This window comes from Leopardus geoffroyi, chromosome B3, assembly GCF_018350155.1.
Source record: "Leopardus geoffroyi isolate Oge1 chromosome B3, O.geoffroyi_Oge1_pat1.0, whole genome shotgun sequence".
In the NCBI taxonomy this organism is placed as follows: Eukaryota; Metazoa; Chordata; class Mammalia; order Carnivora; family Felidae; genus Leopardus; species Leopardus geoffroyi.
In genome coordinates, this window is record NC_059337.1 from 17,146,549 (window position 1) to 17,168,239 (window position 21,691).

General features: G+C 46.8%; 1 protein-coding gene across 2 annotated transcripts in view; it reads right to left on the minus strand.

Moving 5' to 3' along the window:
- The window catches only part of IGF1R (insulin like growth factor 1 receptor), a 310,595-nt gene that overhangs the window by 17,441 nt on the left and 271,463 nt on the right, over positions 1-21,691 (minus strand). For both annotated transcript variants that reach the window (XM_045448754.1, XM_045448755.1), the window contains 6 exons: positions 19,976-20,078; positions 19,130-19,200; positions 14,536-14,765; positions 14,114-14,224; positions 10,011-10,170; positions 5,851-5,980 (listed from right to left, as the gene is read on the minus strand). In XM_045448754.1, coding sequence (XP_045304710.1) covers positions 5,851-5,980; positions 10,011-10,170; positions 14,114-14,224; positions 14,536-14,765; positions 19,130-19,200; positions 19,976-20,078 — 805 coding nt within the window. The remainder of the gene's footprint in view (positions 1-5,850; positions 5,981-10,010; positions 10,171-14,113; positions 14,225-14,535; positions 14,766-19,129; positions 19,201-19,975; positions 20,079-21,691) is intronic.

Sequence of the window (21,691 nt, forward strand, 5' to 3'; positions counted from 1 at the left end):
CTTCCCGCAGTGTGGGCAAAGCTGTAGCAGGGGGTGGTTTACAGTGCCCCCTGAATGACTCAGAAGCACCTGCTTTCTCATTTGAACGCCGGGCAGGTTGAGTTCAGGGCCTGGCCCCAGCCACGGGCCCAATAGGGCAGTGTCTCCCAAATGCGCTCTATCCTCTAATTAAAGGCAGGTCCCCAGGCCCTGCCGGGACAGTGGTTTAGTGACCTCGAATACAGCCTGGGACAATCAAGCCATTCAACAAGCTCCCCTATTTTGGAAACTTGTACCCAAGTAGCTCTCAATGCTGGCTGTGGAGTGAGTCTCCTGGCAAGTTTAGAAACATTTTTTTAATGTTTATTTATTTTTGAGAGCGAGAGAAAGAGACAAAGTGCAAGTGGGGGAGGCGCAGGGAGAGAGGGAGGCATAGAATCCGAAACAAGCTCCAGGCTCTGTGCTGACCCCCACGCAGGGCTCGAACTCACGAACCGTGAGATCACGACCTGAGCCGAAGTTAGATGCTTAACCGACTGAGCTACCCACGTGCTCCTAAATATTTTTTTAATGTTTATTTATTTTTGAGAGTGAGTGAGTGAGCGAGTGAGCACAAGCAGGGGAGGGGCAGAGAGAGAGGGAGAGAGAATCCAAAGCAGGCTCCAGGCTCTGAGCTGTCAGACACAGCCCGATGTGGGGCTCGAACCCACAGACCCTGAGATCATGACCTGAGCCAGTCAACGGACTGAGCCACCCCCGCACCCCTCCTGGTGAGTTTTCAAAACATACTGACGCCTGGGTCTCTGACCGCAGTTCTGACTTCCACAGGTCTGGAGGGTTAGAAAGCTCGGAAGGGGATCTCACAGGTCCAGTGGGGCCAGTGGGGAGGGAAGCCCTATGGGAGTGAGCTGGGGAGCTGCCGGTCTGTGACATGTGACGGGGCTCAGTCTCACTGCGAGAGAAGCCAGGAGCACAGCACTGGCTGACGGCGGGCTGGCGGGCAAGGAGGTGTCCTTAAGAAGAGTTTAGCTGAGGGGCAAAGGGGCCAAGGCGTAAATTCAGCAGCGGGGGCAGTGAGCCATTCCGCTATGCATGCAGTTTTGCCTGCTGGTTTAGAAGATCTAACTGCTGGAAAACAAATTAAAATACGTGGACACGCACACAGAAAGTTCAGACAGATAATGTTTAAAGGGAGATGCTGTAACCTGCAAAATAAAGGTGGCCTCCCAACACTGCCACCTCGCACGAATTTTCCTCGGTCTGTGTGCCTTTACACTCAGTTCATTTCAGCAGAACAAAGCAGGCTCATCGGCAGCAAGCAGCCCGAGGGGCTTCCGACAGGACTGCGGAAGGGCCAGGGGGTGCTAGTGGCAGAGCCACACTGAAAATTCTGGGGCCTGGCGCTTCCCACCGAGAGCTCCCGGGATCCTGGCCCGGAGCCTGAGCCAATGTTTTATTCGCTGCTTCAGCTATAGCTACTTTTCCGTGAGCAAAAGGTTTCTGTACAGGGGCGCCTGGGTGGCTCAGTCGGTTAGGCATCTGACTCTTGATTTCAGCTCAGATCATGCTCTCACGGTTCTTGGGTTTGAGCCCCATGTCCGGCTCTGCACTGCAGCGTGGAGCCCGCTTGGGATTCTCTCTCTGCCCCTCCCCTGCTCGCAAGCATGCTCTTTCTCTCTCTAAGTATAAATAAATAAACATTAAAAAAAAGAGAAAGGTTTCTGTGCAACTTTGTACTAAGAACAGATATCAGACATAAATAGAATCTTAGCAGAGGACCGACTCACCCAAGGCCCTTTTGAATTTCCAGTGACCAAGAAATAGCCTTTATATTGCACAAGAGACCTAGAAAAGCCAAAGACCCAGAGGCCTAAGTGTGGCTGAAGGCACACTTCAGAGGCTTGGGCTGAAGGCAGCCAGCTTCTCCACAACTCTGGTGCTGGGATGTCATACTGGAGTGGGCCTGGTCACATCGGCAGCGTGCCTCGGAGCTCCCAACCTTCATGTCTGGAATGCAGTACAGTGCAAGGAATGACAAGCGTGGCTGTTTTTACTGATTGCAGGCCTGGCCTGAGGAATCCTCTGAGAATGACACAGTTTCCCCCCAGAGCCCCTTCTCCTCCACAGACTCTGCCGGTGGGGCCAGCCCCTCTCAAGCAGCCCATTCTCACTCAACGGCTCCCGCACGGACTCTTTCGGCTCCGGGTGCTCTGTTTCCAGCTCCCGGTCACTTGGCTATCCATAAACTTCCCGTGTCTCAGCCCAAGCTCTGCCTCTCGGTCCTGTTCTTCTGGCCTCAAGTAGCTGGTGTCCTGCCTCACTCGAGCAGTCAACCCAAGGCCACCTTCCCTCGGCCTCCTCAGGGTCCACCACGGCACTGACGGTCCTCCTCGGCCTATAGCACTCTTCCTTTCTAGCTAACATGAACATCTTAAAACAGTCTCCCGTGTCGCTCTTCCTTCAGAAGCTTTATGCGTCTTTGCAGAACCTGAAGAATCAGGCCCAAGCCCCTGACACAACATCTGAGGCCTTACTTGCTCTCTCTCCACCCTAACTCCCTCAAGGAAGTCCCACCGTCTTTCGCAAGCGTGTCCTACGGCCACAGCCTCTCTCGGCATTCCCGCAGTCTAGAACCTGCATCCCCATTGCCTTGTAAGTGACACTCCTACTTCAGGGTGCCCCACGGCCCGGTCTCTTCTGGCCAGGCTTTTGTGACTCCAACCTGTCAGGATCACTTCCTCTTTTCCACAAGACTTCACCCTTCCAGGACAGGGAGTCGGTCTCTAGTCGCCCTGTTCTTGCACACACTGAGCATTTCCTGGGCCTCACCAGGTCCTCACGGTCACACGCATGAAGTCACACAGCAGGTAACAGGGCTGGCCTGGAGTGACTCCTGTGTGATGTCAGTATCCCTCATCGGGGAGGGCCACTCAATGCTGGAGTCTGGTCACCCTTCGCGGGAAGTGACCGGCAGAGTCCAATGCGTGAAGGCTGAACCATCTCTACCCCACACCAAGATGCCCCCCTGGCATCACTAGTTGCCACAGGAGCCATATAAACATTCAGCAAGCTACTGCAGGCCTAGTAGGGAGTGCAGACACTCCAAAGCAGCCAAAGCCCAGAGATGCCCCGTGGTTTGACCAAGGCCACACGGCCAGACAGGGACACTAAGAGGCAAAGCCTGTGTACTTTTCAAAGCAGATGATTTACAACGGCATGGGCGCTGGTTTCAATGCCTTCATATAGTACCGAGTCATGAATTTTGTGGACAGGTTTCATCTGTAAACACTAGACAAATGTCTTTGCGTGACGTCTTTTCTAAAAGGCGAAAGATTTATGTGATCTGAAGAGAAACCAGAGTATGTGTGACGTCTTTTCCAATCGTGAGCACTGGGGGGTTTGCCCTGAAGAAGGTACAACTTGATGTGAGTCTCACACATCAGTGCCACTGCCACCTGGGGCCAGCGTTCAGGAACCACACCTCAGCACACCACGACAGGATCATGTCTGTGTCCCACCCACCAGCAAATTGAGACCTACACAGATCTCCACATTCCCCGCTGACGTGAATTAGCCAGTAAAGAAGCAAATAATTTTAAGTGGGTGCGGGCCTAGGTATTTGTGGAAGTTTGGAAACCTTCTTAATAAGTCAAGAAATGAAGACTGTTGGAGGGTGATCCAGATGCCCAGGGAGGGGACACACTTGTGGGCTCCAACTGCCTAGTTTTTTGCTTGGTTCCCTCCGTCCCTGGAGGGCACACTTGTGTCTTCTAAGCCAAAGGAATCGTCCTGCAAGGACACGGTGCTACGACAGAGCTGCAGGAGTAGGAAGCACAGAGCCTGAGGGCCTGGGAATAAAATCTCAGAGGGCACTGGGAAAATGTGGAAGTGTTCAAACTAGAGAAAAGAGACCACTTCCTTGTGACTCCAAGGCCCGTCTCGTCAAAAACAGACGAGAGCATGCGACTGTGCTACAGAGGAGGGCCAACGGGTGTCACCAAGAGGCAGACTTAAGCATCATATGAGAAAGACGTGCAAAGAACAAGGGTGTCTTAAGAGTTAGGGTGGCTTGTCCTTGTGAGGGAGAGGACAAGTAGTCCTGGAGACATTTGAGCAGAAGCCTAACCACTAGCTGTCAAAGAGGCCATGGGTGGGATGTGGGGGCTGGACCCGACCTTGGGAGTGCCTCCCAAACCAAAGACGCTGAGGTCTCTTTGACACAGTCAAATACATTCTCTGTATCTCTATCTAGAGTTTCAACTATTTGGGAACACCTGTTTTGTGCTATTGAATACAATCTAAGGTGACTCCCATTCCTTTGACAGGGAGGGCTTGAGATCCTAGGCAGCTGAGGAACCTTCCATATTCACCAAGTCCTGGCCGACCCTACCCATGTTACCCTCAAAGGCTGTGTTACAAAAAAAAAAAAAAAAAAAGAAAGAATTTAAAGCACTGTTAATGCCTGAACACTGAACGGAATGATTATCAAATAGACACTCTTGTTTACATACACATATTACTCATGCATAATGTCGATGCCGTCGAGTGGGAGAAAACTGGCATCGAACCCCCTGCATGTCCCTCTGTTGCTGCTGCTGGTGGCATTCGTTGCTAACCAGGGTTTGGGCAAAATTAGCCTGTGAGATATTAATAACTCTAGTTTTATCTTCTCATCCTGCCTCTGCTGTCCCTGGCTCGCACGGTTTTCTATTTTATTGTACTACAAGCTGACCTCAGAGCTTTGGGAGGTATAGAGGCTACAATAATCAGATGCATGAACAGACCTTCTCTCCCCATAATCTCTACATCTAAAAATGGTGGTGAGCACTTTGATTTGACAGCAAAGAGCTAACTATCTTGGACAGGCCGACTGCAAAAACAGATCTCGTACGTGAACTCGAGAAGCAATCACGCTTTGCCGGGTCGTATTCAAATGCTATTTCCAATTTGCACCTGTCTTCGTAGTGAGATCCAAGGCCCTTGAACTATGAAAGGTTCACGAGGTTAAAAAAAAAAAAAAATGATGTCGGTCACTATTTAAATAGCTCCCCTATGTGGTCGTCCAGACAGTTGAGTAAACAACTCCCATTTCCGTAACACACCAGCAATGGGACCTCCCGAGAGGACAGCCAAGAAACTAGTTGACGTTCTAGGAGGTAGATGTGCCAGGGCCTCAGCCTGCCAAGGACCTCAGTTGTATTTCAGAATCTGGCCTCCTCTCCACAGTGATGCTGAGGTATCACAGGAAACAGCACTACTGAGAGTCCTCTGTACTCCTCAGCTAAGCTTTCTACCCCAAGATACGTTATCGTGAAGGGAGACATTGTGCTTTCTACCCCATCCCTGGGTCCACAATGGTGAAGTCCTTTGAAAAAGGACAGACAGCAGATGGGACCAATGAGAGAACACATCCAGACTCACAAGCTTTGGGTGTGAACAAAGGAATGTCTGCAATCTGGAGTTGTAATTAGGTGAGGCAGCCGCACACACACCACGTTATCTATTTATTGGGAAAGATGGAACGAGGGCAGGTGGCCAGGGGAGAGGTGAAGTTTTCGGACACATCCCGGCCCCTGGTGGTCTGTCTCTCAAGGGCTCCTCGCCACTTACTGAGTACTTAAGGACTGCAAGAAATGTGGGTCTCACAAATTCTTTAGAGCCCACAAATGCCCGCTGTCCTCAGATAGCCCACTGGCAACAGGAGCCCTTCAACCGTGCAGGACTATAGCCCACACAGCACTTGGCCAAAGCTGGAAACGGGGTAACGATGAATAGAGACCAGTAGAAACATAAAGCCCTCGAGACGGAGCCAGTGGGATCTGTGGAAGCTGGAGGGCTCTGGGCTCGCATTACAGAAGAAGACTCTCATACCAGACGTCAGAGTGAGTGGTGAAGACCCCATCCTTGAGGGACTCGGGTGACATCCAGCGCACAGGTAGCAGCCCCTTCCCTCCTTTCCGGTAATAGTCTGTCTCGTAGATATCTCTTGTCATACCGAAATCTGTAAGGTGGAGAGAAGGCACGAGAGTGACGCACTTTGAGCAGCTCTCAGGGCGGAAGCAAAGATGTCCCATCACAGCTGTGGGGCACCCACGGGTGAGCCACACTCTCAGGAGGCTGGGTATCAGCATTTACAATTGTATAAGGCAGAATCGATAAGGGATGACTGATTGATTAATCCTGTGACAAGTAAATACCAATGAATGTCTGCTTCAAATAGGTTTACAATTTGAGTCCTTTGAAAAAAAAAAGTTGGGGCACCTGGGGGGGCTCAGTTGGTGACGCGTCCGGCTTCGGCTCAGGTCATGATCTCATGGTTTGTGGGTCGAAGCCCCACGTCGGGCTCTGTGCCGACAGCTCAGAGCCTGGAGCCTGCTTCGGATTCTGTGTCTCCCTCTCTCTCTGCCCCTCCCCCACTCACATTCTGTCTCTCTCTTTCCCTCTCAAAAATAAACAAACATTCAAAAAATTAATAAAAATAAAAAAATTTAATTTCATTCCAAATAAAGAAACAGATAAATAAAAAAGTTAATTCCTTTATTCATTTAAAGTGAGAAGCAGTTTATAAATTACCAAGTCTCCCACTTTATCAAGAAAATATTCACGTGTAGACCAAAGGTCATTTACATGTGGTTTTAGAACCTGGTGAAATAAATAAGAGCATTCTGACTCTTACTTACTTGGTAGCACTGCCCCACTGCCAGAGGAAGTAAAATAGTTTTACTGCTTAATAAGGGGGAAAATATTGAAAGTACCAATTCACGGGGAAAGAAAAGTACACAGTAAGATGCTAGGAGATGCTATTTACTAGGCCCCTGAAGCTATTACCCAATAATGTTTTTCAACATAATGCTCCTACTCGTTTTTGAAAATTTGTTCCATTTTCCATGTCTCTAGAAGATGTCACATAATTATGTTTGATGGCAGGCCTGCTTTATAATCCTAAATTATCGCTTCTTTGTCAGATTTTGATTTTCCACTCAATCACCCAACCTTTTCTTACAGGGACTCTTCCGTTTCCTTCCCCAGGAGAAAGGGCTGCTCTCCTTTCTAAAATGTTCATTCATGTCTCTAACTGTGCCACAAAGCGGTTAGGCTACAAAGCAAACACAGGGAATAAAGTTCCTTGCACGTTAACCAACACAATTTACTTGTACTGAGCTGAGGGGTCAACAGCTGCCTCTGGTGAAATTACTTGTTATGTTTGTACTCCATGAGACACCGGGCATTGGAAAAACAGATCTCTTGAACCCAAGTGAGGAATAAAAACGAAGTGTTGGAACCCTATCTCAGAATTAATCCAGTGACATGCAGAGGAGAGGATTTGTCTTTACTTGCACAAAAAGGAGAGGAAACAAAAAAAAAGAAATCCCAGAAAAAGAACACAAGCTATTTCTTCCACAGCACAAAAGAAAAATTCCAAATGTTAGTGACAAAAACTGCAAGTACAAATGTCACTGTAAATGTGCCACTGGGTTAAATGGCAAATATGGTCCTTGCTGATTTGGACTTCAAATGGCAAGTGGCCCGACAAGAGCTCCCCCACTGTGATGTGAAACCGGAAAGCAGGTAGCATGAGCTGGGCTCCTGCGTGTGCCAGGAAGCGGGTGTGGGAAGCAGGATGCTGATGGCCCCAGGAACTGACATCTATTGGGGACCTGTCCTGTGCCAGGCGTGTGCTTGGAGCTGTCCTGTGCCCAGTCCTGCCCACCATCTCGTGGGTCTGCTCTATCAGCATCCCCATTTCCGAGGGAAAGAAACTGAGGCTCAGAACTTAAGGCACTAGTCCCAAGTCTCATCTGCTAGCGGCAGAACCAGGATTTAAGCTCAGGGCTTCCCGGTTCTGTATCGCTGGGGAAGGAGGGCTGCCTGGCATCTCCATGGGAATAATCTGAGTCTTCATGGAAAAGGGGAAGGAACGAAAAGGGAAGGGGAAGGGAGCAGGGAGCACAAAGAAAGCCCAGACAGCGGCGAGAGAGGCTGTTTCCTAGAAACCCTGGAGCCTGTCAGCCTCCTGGGATTCAAGGGGCACCAGACGTGTGGATGCCTCAAAGGGCCAAATCCAGGGACATACTGGTAGCTCATGAATGAGTAGTTCTGATGACTCAGGGATGTCTGCTCTATGATATGGCTCCATTCATCATCTCTGTTTCCTCCAAATGAAAAATAAAGACACTAACCCCTAATTTGATAACTATTCAAGAGGGGATACTCCTCATTCACAACTAAAGGACCGAAATATTTCATTCAAAATCATAGCTAAAGAAAAAATATACTGCTAAAGAAAGATGAGCATTTCCATAACAGATAGTTCAAGAGCTAGAAAAAGGTTAAATTTATTTTACTTTATTTTTTTTTCAGTACTTTGAATATATCATTCCACTCCCTTCTGGCCCATAAAGTTTCTGCTGAAAAATCAGCTTATAGTCTTATGGGGTTTCCCTTGTATGTAATTGTTTTCTTTTCTCTTGCTGCTTTTAAAACTTTATCACTACCTTTTGCCATTTTAATTATTATGTCTCTTGGTGTGGACCTCCTTGGTTGATTTTACTGGGGGCTCTCACTGCTTCCTGAGTCTATTTCCTTCTACAGATTAGGGAAGTTTCCAGCTATTATTTCCTCAAATAAATTTTCTCTCTTCTCCTTCTGGGATCTCTATAATGTGAATGCTATTATGCTTGATGGTGTTGCTGAGTTCCCTTAACCTATCCTTCTTTTATAATTCTTTTATCTTTTTCCTGTTCTGTTTGGTTGCTTTCCATTACTCCCTCTTCCAGTTCAGGGATCAGTTCTTCTGCTTCCTCTCCTATTGATTCCCTCTAGTGTATCTTTAATTTTGGTTACTAAGTTCTTCATCTCTGTCTGATTGGTTCTTTGGTATATTTTCTGTCTCTTTGTTGAAGGTCTCGGTGAGATCCTCTCTCTTTTCTCAAGTCCCGTGAGTATCTTTACGACCATTACTTTGATTTCTCTATCAGGCATATTGCCTACCTCTGGTTGGTTCAGCTCTTTTGCTGTGATTTTGTGCTAGTTTTTCAATTGGGACATAGTCCTCTGTCCCCTCATTTTGTCTAACTCTCTGTGTCTGTTTCTATGTGTTAGCAAAGTCAGCTACATCAAGGAGGTTAATTTTAAATGGATTTTGGATGTAAAGTGTCCTCTGCAGTTTCTCAGAATAAATACTTGATGTTTTTCTGAGACATCGTCATCTCATAATGGGAAGGTAAGGGTTCTGGTAAAAGTAGGTAGCTTTCCTGAGTAGCCCTGAGGTTGTAAGTGTTTTTATCAGGATTAAGAGATCAAAGCAAAACCCAAACCTAAAGGCTAAAATGAATTTCTAACCAGCACCAGAAATGCAACCCAACCCCCCTTTTTTTGGTGTTTCAGTGGGTGGTGGCAACAAGGGGTCTAACCAGCAGGTTGATCAGCTAAGCGTTATAATACACAGGTCGAGAGCTTAGAGGTTGACCAACTTGGGTGTGAACCCCAATAAGCAGTGATCTTCCCTCACCTGAGTGATTGCACCTCCCTGTCACTGTTACTGCTCTATGCAGGGACTTCACCGTTGGGGGCCTCACATCTTAGAAAACTCCATGGACCGCTGAGAGGGCAAAACTCCTTTCAAGCCAGAAACATTGGAGGAAATGTTGGTAGTTTATATGGCAACTTTTACTCCCAAGTCAAAATCACCTGAGGACATTGCCTCAATTATTTCTGTAACCAACGCTTAGAACTCTTCTGCCAAAAAATGCCCCAAATGCCAGGAGAGGCTACCTCAGAGACCATGGCCTCAGCTCATCCTTGTCTACTGCCTGTTCTGCTGTGCCCACATGTGCTATAGGGATTTGAGCCAGCCCAGTCAGGTTTGTGTTTGAGTATCAATTGGAGACAACCAAGTTATTCCCAAGTACAAGACTCTGTACTCATGGGATGCACTGGAAAACCTCTTCAAAGGTGGGTGAATGCCTGCTCGGTCTCTGAAATGTGTTTGAGTTTAGCTCCTGCTCAGACCTGGGAAGCTAAGAACACACCTCCGATTTTGACCGTGAAATCTTCAGCCACCATGCAGTTCCGGGCAGCAAGGTCCCTGTGGACAAACTTGTTGGCGTTGAGGTATGCCATGCCGTCTGCAATCTCTCCAGCCATCTGGATCATCTTGCTTAGGCTTGGAGGTGCTAGGACTGGATTATTCTGTTGGAGATAAAAAAAAAAAAAAAAAAAAAAATTTCACGTGAGAGTTTAGGAGTGTCCCCCACCCTAATTCTTCCAGGGTGTGCAAATCCATCTTTGTTCAATCTGAGCACCACAGGTCAGTCTGCTAAGAAACAGGACTTGCTCAGAAGGAACATATTATTATGGAGACCATAGCATCTGCTTCGTGGTAAAGTCATGCGCTTGCCCGCTGACCACATCACACAGAGTTGCAGAGAGAAACGCTAATTAGCACAACTTGGGACCAGCATTTTCTATTTTGGGTAGGGCAAAAATTATTTAAAGTGAAACTAACAATTTCAGATATTAAGATTTCTTGATTACTCAAGTTTTTATTAGTTTATATGTTCCTTTTCTGTCTATAATCAAAGTGCAGGTGAAAGGAGCGAGAGAATATTACAAAGGCTGTGTGGAAAGAAGTAAATGTGTTTCCCAAATGGACACTGTATGCTTTATTTCCCATGTGAGCATCGTTATCAAGTATCTGATCTTTTTCTTTCTCTTTAACTTTCATGTAAAGTACAAAAGTATCAGGACTAACGTTTTCACTTCACAACGTGGCACTCCTTGGGTTGTTGTTTTCTGTGGGCACCAAGGAAAACAGGCACTCGCCAATTAATTTAAGTCCAGATGAAGCATATTCTAGAGGGGGATCAATGTAAAACGGGGACACGTAACATGATAAGCATTTCCTCTTTGTAGAGGAGGGCTTTGGAATTAAAGAGAAATACCTCAGAATAATAAAAAATCCATTTAGAAAAAAGCTTATATAAAACATGTGCCCAAATCTCTCCATCCTAAAAAAATAAAAAAATACAGAGCAAATCAGCCCACCACAGTTTAGATACTAACCACCTCTTGCTTGTGCTGTGCGATAGAGTTTACCTCAGTTTCCCTGACTACAGAGCATCTGTTACAACACTGCAAAGCCACATTACTCTGACAGGTCCCAAAGCGCCACCTTCCCGGCTCAAACCCTGGGTGCCATGGGAAGAGCATGCCTGGGTGGGGTCACTGCCGGAAGCATGAGCTGGGACTACACACGGAAAGTGCCTGCCAGTGCCTGGCCAGGGTCTGTGCTCAGTGGATGTTGGCTTTGCCCAGTGATGTGCTGCTTTCTGCTGAAAGCTGCCTTCTAGAAGCAGTATAACAACCCTCCAAAGCACTTGTGGGTTAGTTCCCTACACATGACGTATGTTTACATTCTGAAGAGACTATCAAGATAGTCTCTGGTGGTTGAAAATACTTAACACGGAGTTTCCTGGGGGAAGTGACATGATGTCCCCAAGGGTAAGCCCAAACCAGCACTTTCTTTTTACATGGGAGTCTCCTTTAGACAAGCTTTTCTGTCTCAGGACCCACCGTTGCCTTTTAAGCTTTCTGGGGCTTTAGATGTGCATGGTATGCTAGGAAATCTGCAGGTGAACTGTTAAGTTGATGCTCATAATACTTAAGCTGTGGAGTATTAAGTATATGTGTTTACTGGAAGTGGTCATTTATGGGCGCCTGGGTGGTTCAGCCGGTGAAGCGTCTGACTTCAGTTCAGGTCATGATCTCACGGTTCGTGAGTTTGAACCCCGCATCGGGCTGTGTGCTGACAGCTCAGAGCCTGGAGCCTGCTTTGGATTCTGTGTCTCCCTCTCTCTCTCTGCCCCTCCCCTGCTTGCACCCTGTCTCTCTCCCTCAAAAATACACATTAAAAATTTTAAGAAAAAAGAAGTGGTCATTCATAGTTAACATGAAGGATAGAATCAATAAAAGGAATCTGATTATACATATTGGAAGAGAGGGCTGACATTTGATCAGTTCATGGTGCCACACTGCCATTCTTTCAGGCGTTTCAGAGAGCGGAAATCTTTAATCTGCTTCGAGCTACTGAAGGCATGTATACACAAACACCCACATTTAGCAAAGTAAATGAGCAAATCTTAACTTGGGGAGAAGATGCCAAATAGAGTATAATGAATCCGCAGGACAAGCATACATATTTTTATCCTTGACCTGAGTTAGAAAGAACAAGTTTAAATCTGACACATCTAAAAGTGAATTTGAGATCTGGAAAAGGGACTTTCAGAAGCCTTCTTGTCCAACCATCTTATTTTACACACGAGGACACTGAGGTGCGGAGGCCCGAAGCAGCTGCCTGAGGACAGCAGACAGCTTGCAGCAGAGCCGGGACAGAGACTACGTGTTTCCAAACGTTTATTCTGTGCCTGAAATCGGGGACGCAGGGAATGAGCGTTTCATACTTTTCAGATGTCTGCATGAATCTGATAAGAAATACACTGCCGTGTCTTGAGCCACCTATCTGATGAAGCTTTTCTCCCTCATGCTGGCTTGTGTGTTACAGAAGTGAGGCAGTTTACGATCCAGGGGACCTGGGGAGCCACACTGTAGAGCAGAGGGTGGGTGTGTGTTGTAAATCATCCTGCTCAGGGCCTCGGGCCACACTTGGCCTCGTGACCCTCAGAGAACCACAAGGACAATCATCTGCTGTGAATGGAGGAAGCCACGTGCAAACAGGTGCTCAGAACTAAAATTTAAGGAACAACTACTTGGGAGATAATTAAGTTGTAGATGAAAAGAAAACCAAAGATTAGGCTCAAACAGGGAAAGGCTGTAGAGATTCAAAAGGGAGGTATTCTGGGAATACAAGCAGATGCAAAGCCTGCTCACCACAGAGCAAAGTCAGGGTGAAAGTGAGGCCTTCAGACCCACCGAGGGGGCCGAATGAAAGGCAGATGTTGCTGGTATTATTTGTAAGTATTTATCTACGAGTGTATTCTTAGAGTGACTCACTTGGAGTCATGCTTCCATATGCTAAAAAGCTGCCTTGTGGGTTCATGCCACAGACGGGGAGACACCACAGTGACTAATGAAAAATTGCAGAGGACTTCAGCAGGTTTACAAGTTGAAGCTCATAACACAAATTGGTCTTTTTTACTAGACTAAGCAGACACTGTGCAGCCGAGGCGATTATCATTCTGCCTCAGGATCAAGCCTGACATGTGGATGCAGAGTTCGAGAAAACAGGGCCTCCCGGTCTCAAAGGCTCAGACTGTTGACAGCCTGGGGGAAGGGACGTGTGTGGGGAGGGGGCTTGTGAATAAGGGGGCATCTATGTGTACAGAGCCGGGTGGGAAACCACACCAGCAACAAGAATCACGTCAACCTAACATTGAACTCTGACAGGCGTTTACTGAAAGACTGCCTGCCACAAACACGGACCCTGAACTGGCAGCGCTCGGAGCCTGGGAGGAAAAGCTGAACACGATGGGGTGGAAGGGGAATCCACTTGGAGGACCATAGAAGAGAGGGTTGGTGCTAGGGGAGCAGTCATGGAGGGTTCCTGCCTTCCAGGCAGGGGAGCAGGGAAGGCTTCAGGGAGGAAGCTGTGCAGAAGCAGGGAGAAGTCAGGGAGCACCTGCGGCGGAGGAGGGAACTAGAGGGGGGCGGAATGCAGAACAGGAGCACAGAGGGGTTAAGTAGAAGGGTATCTGAGAAATGGCAAGGGGCTCCCACAAAAGCTCGAGGTCTCTCTCTAGTCGGGGACATCTTTCATACAAAGGACCTGTAACCAAGCATACAGCAAGAAACATTCAATGTTGAAAAGTAAGCAGGTTTAAAGACACAGAGGTGCCTGGTGGCTCCGTTGGTTGGGTATCCGACTTCGGCTCAGGTCATGATCTCACAGTTTGCGAGTTTGACCCCGGGTCGGGCTCTGTGCTGACAGCTCGGAGCCGGAAGCCTGCTTTCCGTTCTGTGTCTCCCCTTCTCTCTGCCCCTCCCCCGCTCACACTCAAAAAATTTTTTTAAAAATAAAAAAAATAAACACACAATATCTTCTGGGGGGGGGGGTGTGGTGGGAAGGTGCTAAAGAAAGAACAGGTAATGTATGAAGTCCGTGAAAACCAAAACTGACCTCTATTTCTGGCCTCAGAGACCTGAGATAACTTTTGAGATCGCCCCGCGTCATCAGTTCCATGATGACCAGCGTCGGCTGGCCCTGGGACACCACGCCCAGCAACCGCACCTGGGAGGAATGACAGAGAGAAGGACTCAGAGGGTGAGGGTTGCCCGCGACAGTCCCCATCCAGGCTGCTAGAACAGTCTGTGACCTACAGAGCCCAGACGTGCGGGCCACAGGGCCCCCACTGGCCGGGGTCTACACCACAGCCAGAGCCGCTAGTGCACAGGTGTCTAAGGGCCAACAGTGAGGTGATGGGGAACTCTGGAAGGCGGGGCGAGACACCAAACCCCCAAGTGATGCCACTGACACTCTGGGGGGCCCCACTGAGGTGTTCTCCCTGCGTCAGTTTCTGGCTTCTCAGGGCATTCTCTTACCACATGGTGACAATTGAACTCCTTCATCACTGAAGCCTCGTTGAGAAATTCAATCCTTTCACGCATGCTCGCGGCCTCGTTCACCGTTTTGATGGCCACCCTGGTTTCGGGCTCATCTTTAACCACGCCTTTGGCAACTCCTTCGTAGACCATCCCAAACGAGCCCTGCCCCAGCTCTCGGCTCATGGTGATTTTCTCCCGAGCAACCTCCCACTCATCAGGTACATACACTGGAGAAGAAGAAACCAGAACTGAGACAGGTAAGGCAGGGAGCCCCTGGGCAGAAGGTGCTTTTGGGGGAAACCAGAATACAAGATGCCACTTCCGGAAGTCCACAGAGAACATCAGGAAACAGTGACACGGCTTGTCCTGAAATTTCTGCAAGACAGCTATACGGTCACACACTGGTATTTCAAGTCTTCAAGGATTCTGAGATAATTTTAGGATCCTAACAGCACACAAGAACCACAAAGGAATCCAATTTGAGATGCGCTAAGTATAGAATTCACAACAGGCTTCAAAGACTTAGTACGAAAAAAAATCACGCAAATATTTCAATAGTTTTTAGACTGACTACCTATTTAAATTGATAATACTTTGGACATACCAGGTTAAATAACGTGTATCATGAACACTTTTTCACTTCTTTTTTAAATGTTTTTTCATGTTATAGAGAGAGCGAGCGTGAGTGGGGAAGGGGCAGAGAGAGAGGGGAGGACAGAGGATCTGAAGTGGGCTCTTCACGGACAGCAGTGAGCCTGATGTGGGGCTTGAACTCATGGATTGTGAGATCGTGACCTAAGCGAAGTGGGATTTCAATTGACTGAGCCACGGCAGGTGCCCCTCACCTGTTTCTTTTATACTTTTTTAAACGTGGTTATTAGAAAAACTTATGGTTACATATGGGACTGGCCTTCTATTTCTATCGGTAGCACTATTCTAGTTTAAGTGTCTCCAGCCTCACCGAAGCCCCTGGGGTGTCTATATAGGAACAGAAGCTGCTGAACTCTGGCACCAAGGACCATCAGTGGTGAGCAAGGTGGAGGGACAGCTGGTGAGCACAGGGGTCTCCCCAGGGCCCTAGCCTGAGCTCCATGAACTCAGGGACCGCCCACAACTGGGTTGAGGGGCTGGGAGGTGGGACATGGTAAGACAGAGCCTGAACATGACTTCTCCAGCCAAGGCTTTCAGTCAATCTGGTTTAAGAAAACAAAGAAGTAATTCCAGGCAGGCAGGAAGGAGAAAGAAAAGAGGAAAAGGGAGAAGGGAGGTAAGAAAGAAAAGAAAACAATACAGAGGATCCATCCCACAACTCAGATGGGCAGAATGAAAAAGAAAAAAAGAAAAATGCAACCTGTTTCATTAGCTCCCTAAGAAATTTCAGTTATAAGGACATCCTTCTAATGCTGTGTGTGCTTCTGTCCTTGCCGGAGAAGGGGATTCCCAGCAGGCTCCACTGTATACCAAGAAGGGGTCCCAGCTCAGAAATGCAGGACTGGGGAGCTGCGATGGCATCTGTGTTTGCTTGTATGCTTTTGGACGTTAACCTTGCGCTTACGGCTGGATGTGGGAGAAGCAGTGGCTGGCAGCTGGATTCCAACACCACTGGGTCTCCTGTACTTTCATGTCTGGAAGGAAAGACGCCTATAAATTAGGCCCAGGAGATCCCGCCAACTTACGCCACTGAGGAGTGTCCAATATGGCCTATGTTCATCAATCTAGAATTTTCTCTCATACGCACTTTTGTATTTCCCATTACATATGTAGTTTAGGAATTTCGTAAACGGGAGTCTACCTTCTATGTGGCTTAGATGTCATACGGGCCCTAAGAAGAGGCTGAGGCTTGCTTAGGAGAGTAAGTATGCAAGACAAGCCAGTAGATAAGACTCTTCACGATACCCCTCAGAAAGTATAAAGAGAAACCGCCTGTATCCGTTTATCTCCCAAAATCCGGGCTTGCTTTTAATCAGAATTAACTCTGTAGCACACCATAAAACACGGAGTTAAAACCAATCCCATTCCTTCCTTGGGAGGTCCCTGAAGTCAATACTTGCAATCTCTTTCTCTAAATTCAACCCAGCAGCTCTGACTCGAGCCAGCAGGTCCTAAGCCCCGCCAGCCGGCAACGGGTTATGTGCACAATGTTATCAGCACTTCCCTAGAGGGGATTTTCGGTATATTCTGGAGAATGGTGACGTGCAGAATAGCTTCTGGAGAAAGAAGTTTTTAAAGCATTTTCGAACTGCAATGTCATTTTGTCGCCCCTCAAGGAGACTAGCTATAAGGTGCTTGTCAAATGGCCAAATAAATTAAGTTCAAATGAGGTTACCGTGTTCCTACCTGTTGTTGGCCTGGGTGACAATGCATTGGGTTTTTATTTTATTTTTAAAGGCGAATCAAGGCATATTATGAAAGTAGTTCTGGAAAGATATAAAATTTGCATTCAAATCACCATTAGAGTCTGATATTATTGTATTAATGCTCTTTCTAAGCTTCCTGGACACTTCATAGTCAAAACGACAAAATGCCAGTCTTCTGTGCTTTATTTCAAAGTAGAGCAAATTCTCTGGAATAGCCTTATTCCACCTCTACAGAGAAGGAAAGTGGCCTTGCATTTCCTAATAAATTCCATTAAGTGTGTGATGACTCCTTACCTTATCTGACTTAAAAAAAAAAAAAAAAGCTATTAATTATATAAGCAATGCATAAAAATCTTTTTGCTTTTTTTTTTAATAAAGAAAAAGATACTTTTCCACAAGTAACTACTATTTTAAATTTGGTGTGTATCCTTCCAGAATGCTCTCTATGTGTTATATACATACATACATACATCAAAGGAGTATAGAAATATGTGTGTGTGTACGTGTGTATGTATATGTACACACATACCTACATGCCTATTAAAAATACAGCTTTGTGGGGCACCTGGCTGGCTTAGTTGTTTAGGCATCCCACTCTTGATTTCGACTCAGGTCACGATCTCACAGTTCACGGGGTCAAGCCCTGCATCAGGCTCTGTGCTGACAGTGTGGAGCCTGCTTGAGATTCTCTCTCCCTCTCTCTCTCTCTGCCCCTCCCCTGCTCGTTCTTTCTCAAAATAAAAATAAAATAAAGACATTAAAAAATACAACTTTGTGAGACTTCTATAGAATCAGGAAGAATGTCCTTATTCTGCACTTGATTCCCATTCAGGGGAGGCTGCTTTTGATCGGCTTTGCTGTAAACAGAACTGAATTAGAAATTATTAGAGAAATCATAACAAAACTTTACACATTTATATAGTGCTTTTAAAGCGTCAGTGTGTTTTCTTATGTTTTCCATTTACTCAGGGTAATCGATCAGAATAATCACAACTCCATTTCACACGTCCTGCACACCAACTTTCACTTCACCTGAAGCAAGAAGGAGGCACACACGGTTTCTAAACACACCTCCCTGAGTTCATGTACTCATTCGTTCATCTGGTGGACCCAAGCCAGCTCCTCCTGTGGGTCAGCTTCCCTGTGGTTGACAAGATGCCAGAGACCATGTCATCCTGACTTCTCAACCACCTAGTTATGCACATGTGTCCTCTGAACCTCATCGCCTCACCTACAGACAGGCGGGCATTAGAAAAGCCACCTTACCGGGACACAGGGATCAAAGGGAACAGCGTTCGTAAAAGCCCCCGGCAAGTGCCAGTATCACTAGACCCCAGGACCAGTGCCCGGCCTGGACTTACTTATAAAGGTTTGGATTCAAGCACAATAGGGAGAAGTGACAGTAAATAAGGAAAAAACGAAATAACCATCGAATAGAACCCAACTGCCAAGTCAGACCTCAGTCACTTAACTAAATGGACCTCATGAGTTATTACCCAAGGGTATGTGAATGGGCCGTGAGGGTATAAGTCATAGGAGCCCGGTCAGGAGGGAATGAGCAGAAAAACTCCAAGACAGAAAAATGCAGAGAAGCCATGAGTGATCAAAGACCGTCATAGCGATACGAAACTCAGGCTGAAACAGGTTTAAAGGAACTATTTGGTCAGCTGCAGCGTATCCTCTGACTAGATGTCAACAATTAAACAACTTTTGTCATCCTAGCATAAAATCTCAGGCAATTAAGTAAATTGACAACTGTGCTGACCAGTTGTCTCTGAAGACTGTTTTTCTTTGCGGGCATTCCATACAGTCCCAGAATTTTCGACATATTCAGTGAACTGCTAAAAACTTTGATTTAAAAGAGAAAGGGGGCGGGAGCACCTGGGTGACTCAGTCCAGTAAGCATCTGACTTTGGCTCAGGTCACGATCTCACGGTTTGTGAGTTCAAGCCCCGCGATGAGCTCTGTGCTGACAGCTCAGAGCCTGCTTGGGATTCTCTCTCTCTCTCCCCCTCCCTCCGCCCCTCCCCTACTCGCTCTTTCTCTCTCTCTCAAAATAAATTAACTTAAAAAAAATAATAAAAATTTAAAGAAAGTGTTAACGACGACGTATTTGAAGCCAAAGTTACGTCAAATAATGCAAACCTCTTCTCCCTAAATTAGCCGCACTCCTGAAAGCTCCCCAGTCTGGGACCTGACTGGGTCCAGGCAGTGCCCGGAGCTTAGCTGCTTACCATCTGCGGCACTGAAGTACTCTGGGTTCACCGAAGCATACAGCACTCCATTCCCCAGCCTGCTGTTATTTCTGTAAGAAGGAAAAAATTCAGGTTAAAAAAAACCCAGCGTGCACACATCTCATCTTTGCTCTATCAGCTTTATTTATCCTGTTTTAAGTATCAGGAGGAAGGGAGCAAGGGGCACCTACTGCCTGCAGACCCTCACCTACACTCCCCCATCTGGCCTGGGGCCGAAGACATCTGCTAACAGGGCTCTGGGCTTCCTCAGTGGTCTTGGATGAAAGCCTCGTAAGAAACATTTGTTTCTTGGGGCGCCCGGGTGGCTCCGTCGATTGGGCGTCTGACTTTGGCTCAGGGTCATGATCTCATGGTTCATGAGTTCAAGCCCCACCTCTGGTTCTGTGCTGTCCGCACAGAGCCCACTTCAGATCCTCTGTCTGCCCTCCTCTCTCTGCCACTCCCCTACTTTCGCTCTCCCCCAAATTAAGAAAAAAACAAAAAACCAAAAACAAACAACTGTTTCTTTACTTCATTGGAAATTGAAAGGTCTACTGGATAGAAAAGGCTGGGACACTGGGTTTGGAAAATCTCTGCATAAGCAGCGGTATCTGAGGGTGCAACCAGCAAAGGGACAAACCCTACCGGCCCGAGATATATTTTCTGTTGTCACTGACTCGTTAGGAAACGTTCCCTTTTCCTGTGAAGAGCAGTGATTGGAAAATCAAGTTTCCCCACCCATGGGGTATTTCCTCAAAATCCTCAAATCGCGTACCTGAACTCAGGTTCAAATCATCAGAGCACACAGCCACAAAATGTGTCTGAGCTTTTCCTGGAGGCTCTCACCTTTTTCTGTGGAAGACGTACAACATGATAATCAGTCCCCCCACTATCAGCAGGACGGCAACAGGCAGAGCGATGATCAGGTGGATGAAATTTTCATATGTTACTGCCGAGACAAGGGAAATGATAAAATATCACTGGGTGAACAAGCTGGTCCTCTTTTTTTTTTTTTTTTAAGCTGGAAATATGAAAAAAAAAATCCCCAAAAATTCCTTTACTGCCCTATCACAAACTAGGAATTCTGAAGGTAAATGGTATTGGATAGGACACAGCAAAAAAACCCTGAGTTATCTGGGGGGAGGGGGTGTGAAGATAAAATAAGTGTGTACTGAGGAGTATAGTCATTTTTAAAGTACAGTGTATTCCTGGGGCACCCGGGTGTTGAGCTCAAGTGGTTAAGCATCTGACTTTGGCTCAGGTCATGATCTCATGGTTTGTGAGTTTGAAGCTCCACATCAGGCTCTCTGCTGTCAGTACAGAGCCTGCTTCAGATCTTCTGCCCCCTCTCTCTGCCCTTCCCCCACTCATGTGCTATCTTTCTACTAAAAATAAGTAAATATTTTTTTAAAAAGTACAGTGTATTCTGAAATAACAGTTCAAATGGTGGGCTCAAGTGAAATAATATTTGTATGCACTTCAATGACTGTTAATGTATGTATGTATATATATATATATATATATATATATATATATTTATATATATATATATAAATTTGCTAAAATAAAATGAATAGATTTTTACATAAATAGTGCTCAAGTGGTACTGATGCTTGTTTTTATTTAAGAAGAATTTTTTTTAATGTTTATTTATTTTTGAGAGAGAGAGAGATAGAGACAGAACGCAAGTCGGGGAGGGGCACAGAGAGAAAGACACAGAATCCAAAGCAGGCTCCAGGTTCTGAGCTGTCAGTACACAGTCCGATGTGGGGCTTGAATCCACGAACTATAAGATCATGACCTGAGCCGAAGTTGGATGCTTAACCAACTGAGCCACCCAGGTGCCCCCTTTTTTTCCCCTAAGATAATTTTTTCAAATGTCTATTTATTTTGAGAGAAAGAGACAGAGAAAGTGCGTGTGTGTAAACAGGAGGGGGGTAGAGAGAAAGAGAGAGACAGAATCCCAGGCAGGCTCCTCACTGTTAGTGCAGAGACCAACTCGGGGCTGGCTCCCATGAACTGTGAGATCATGACCTGAGCTGAAGTCAAGAGTCAGACATTTGACTGAGCCACCTGGGTGCCTTGACCTTTATCTGCTAAGACAGTTTCATAGACAATTAAAAAGAAAACAAAAAACAAAACAAAACCCCCCAAAAAACCACAACTAACTCGATGGCACCCCTTGCCGAAATTGCTCTGAATTCTCCCCAAATGTTTGGGTCTAATTACAAGCTTGACCGAAACACCTGCTCCTCACTGTCACCAGCCCTCATATGACAGGAGCCAGGCTGGACACTGGGGATGCTGACGCATACTCTGGAAGATTCTCCTCGATGCGGGAGATGAGTGTGTCCACAGGTAGCACAAGAACCGAAAAAAGTGGGCTGCACACACTGCAGGGATGCAGAGAGGAAGGGAGAGGCGAGAAGGGAGCCAGGGGAAGCCTTCCAAGTGCAGAGGAACGGCTGGAAAGGATACTGGAGCCTGGTTCCCAAGGGGCCTGTTCAAGCTGAGCAGTTTGAACCTCATTCTGCAGATGAAAGGCAGCCGGTGTGAGCTCTC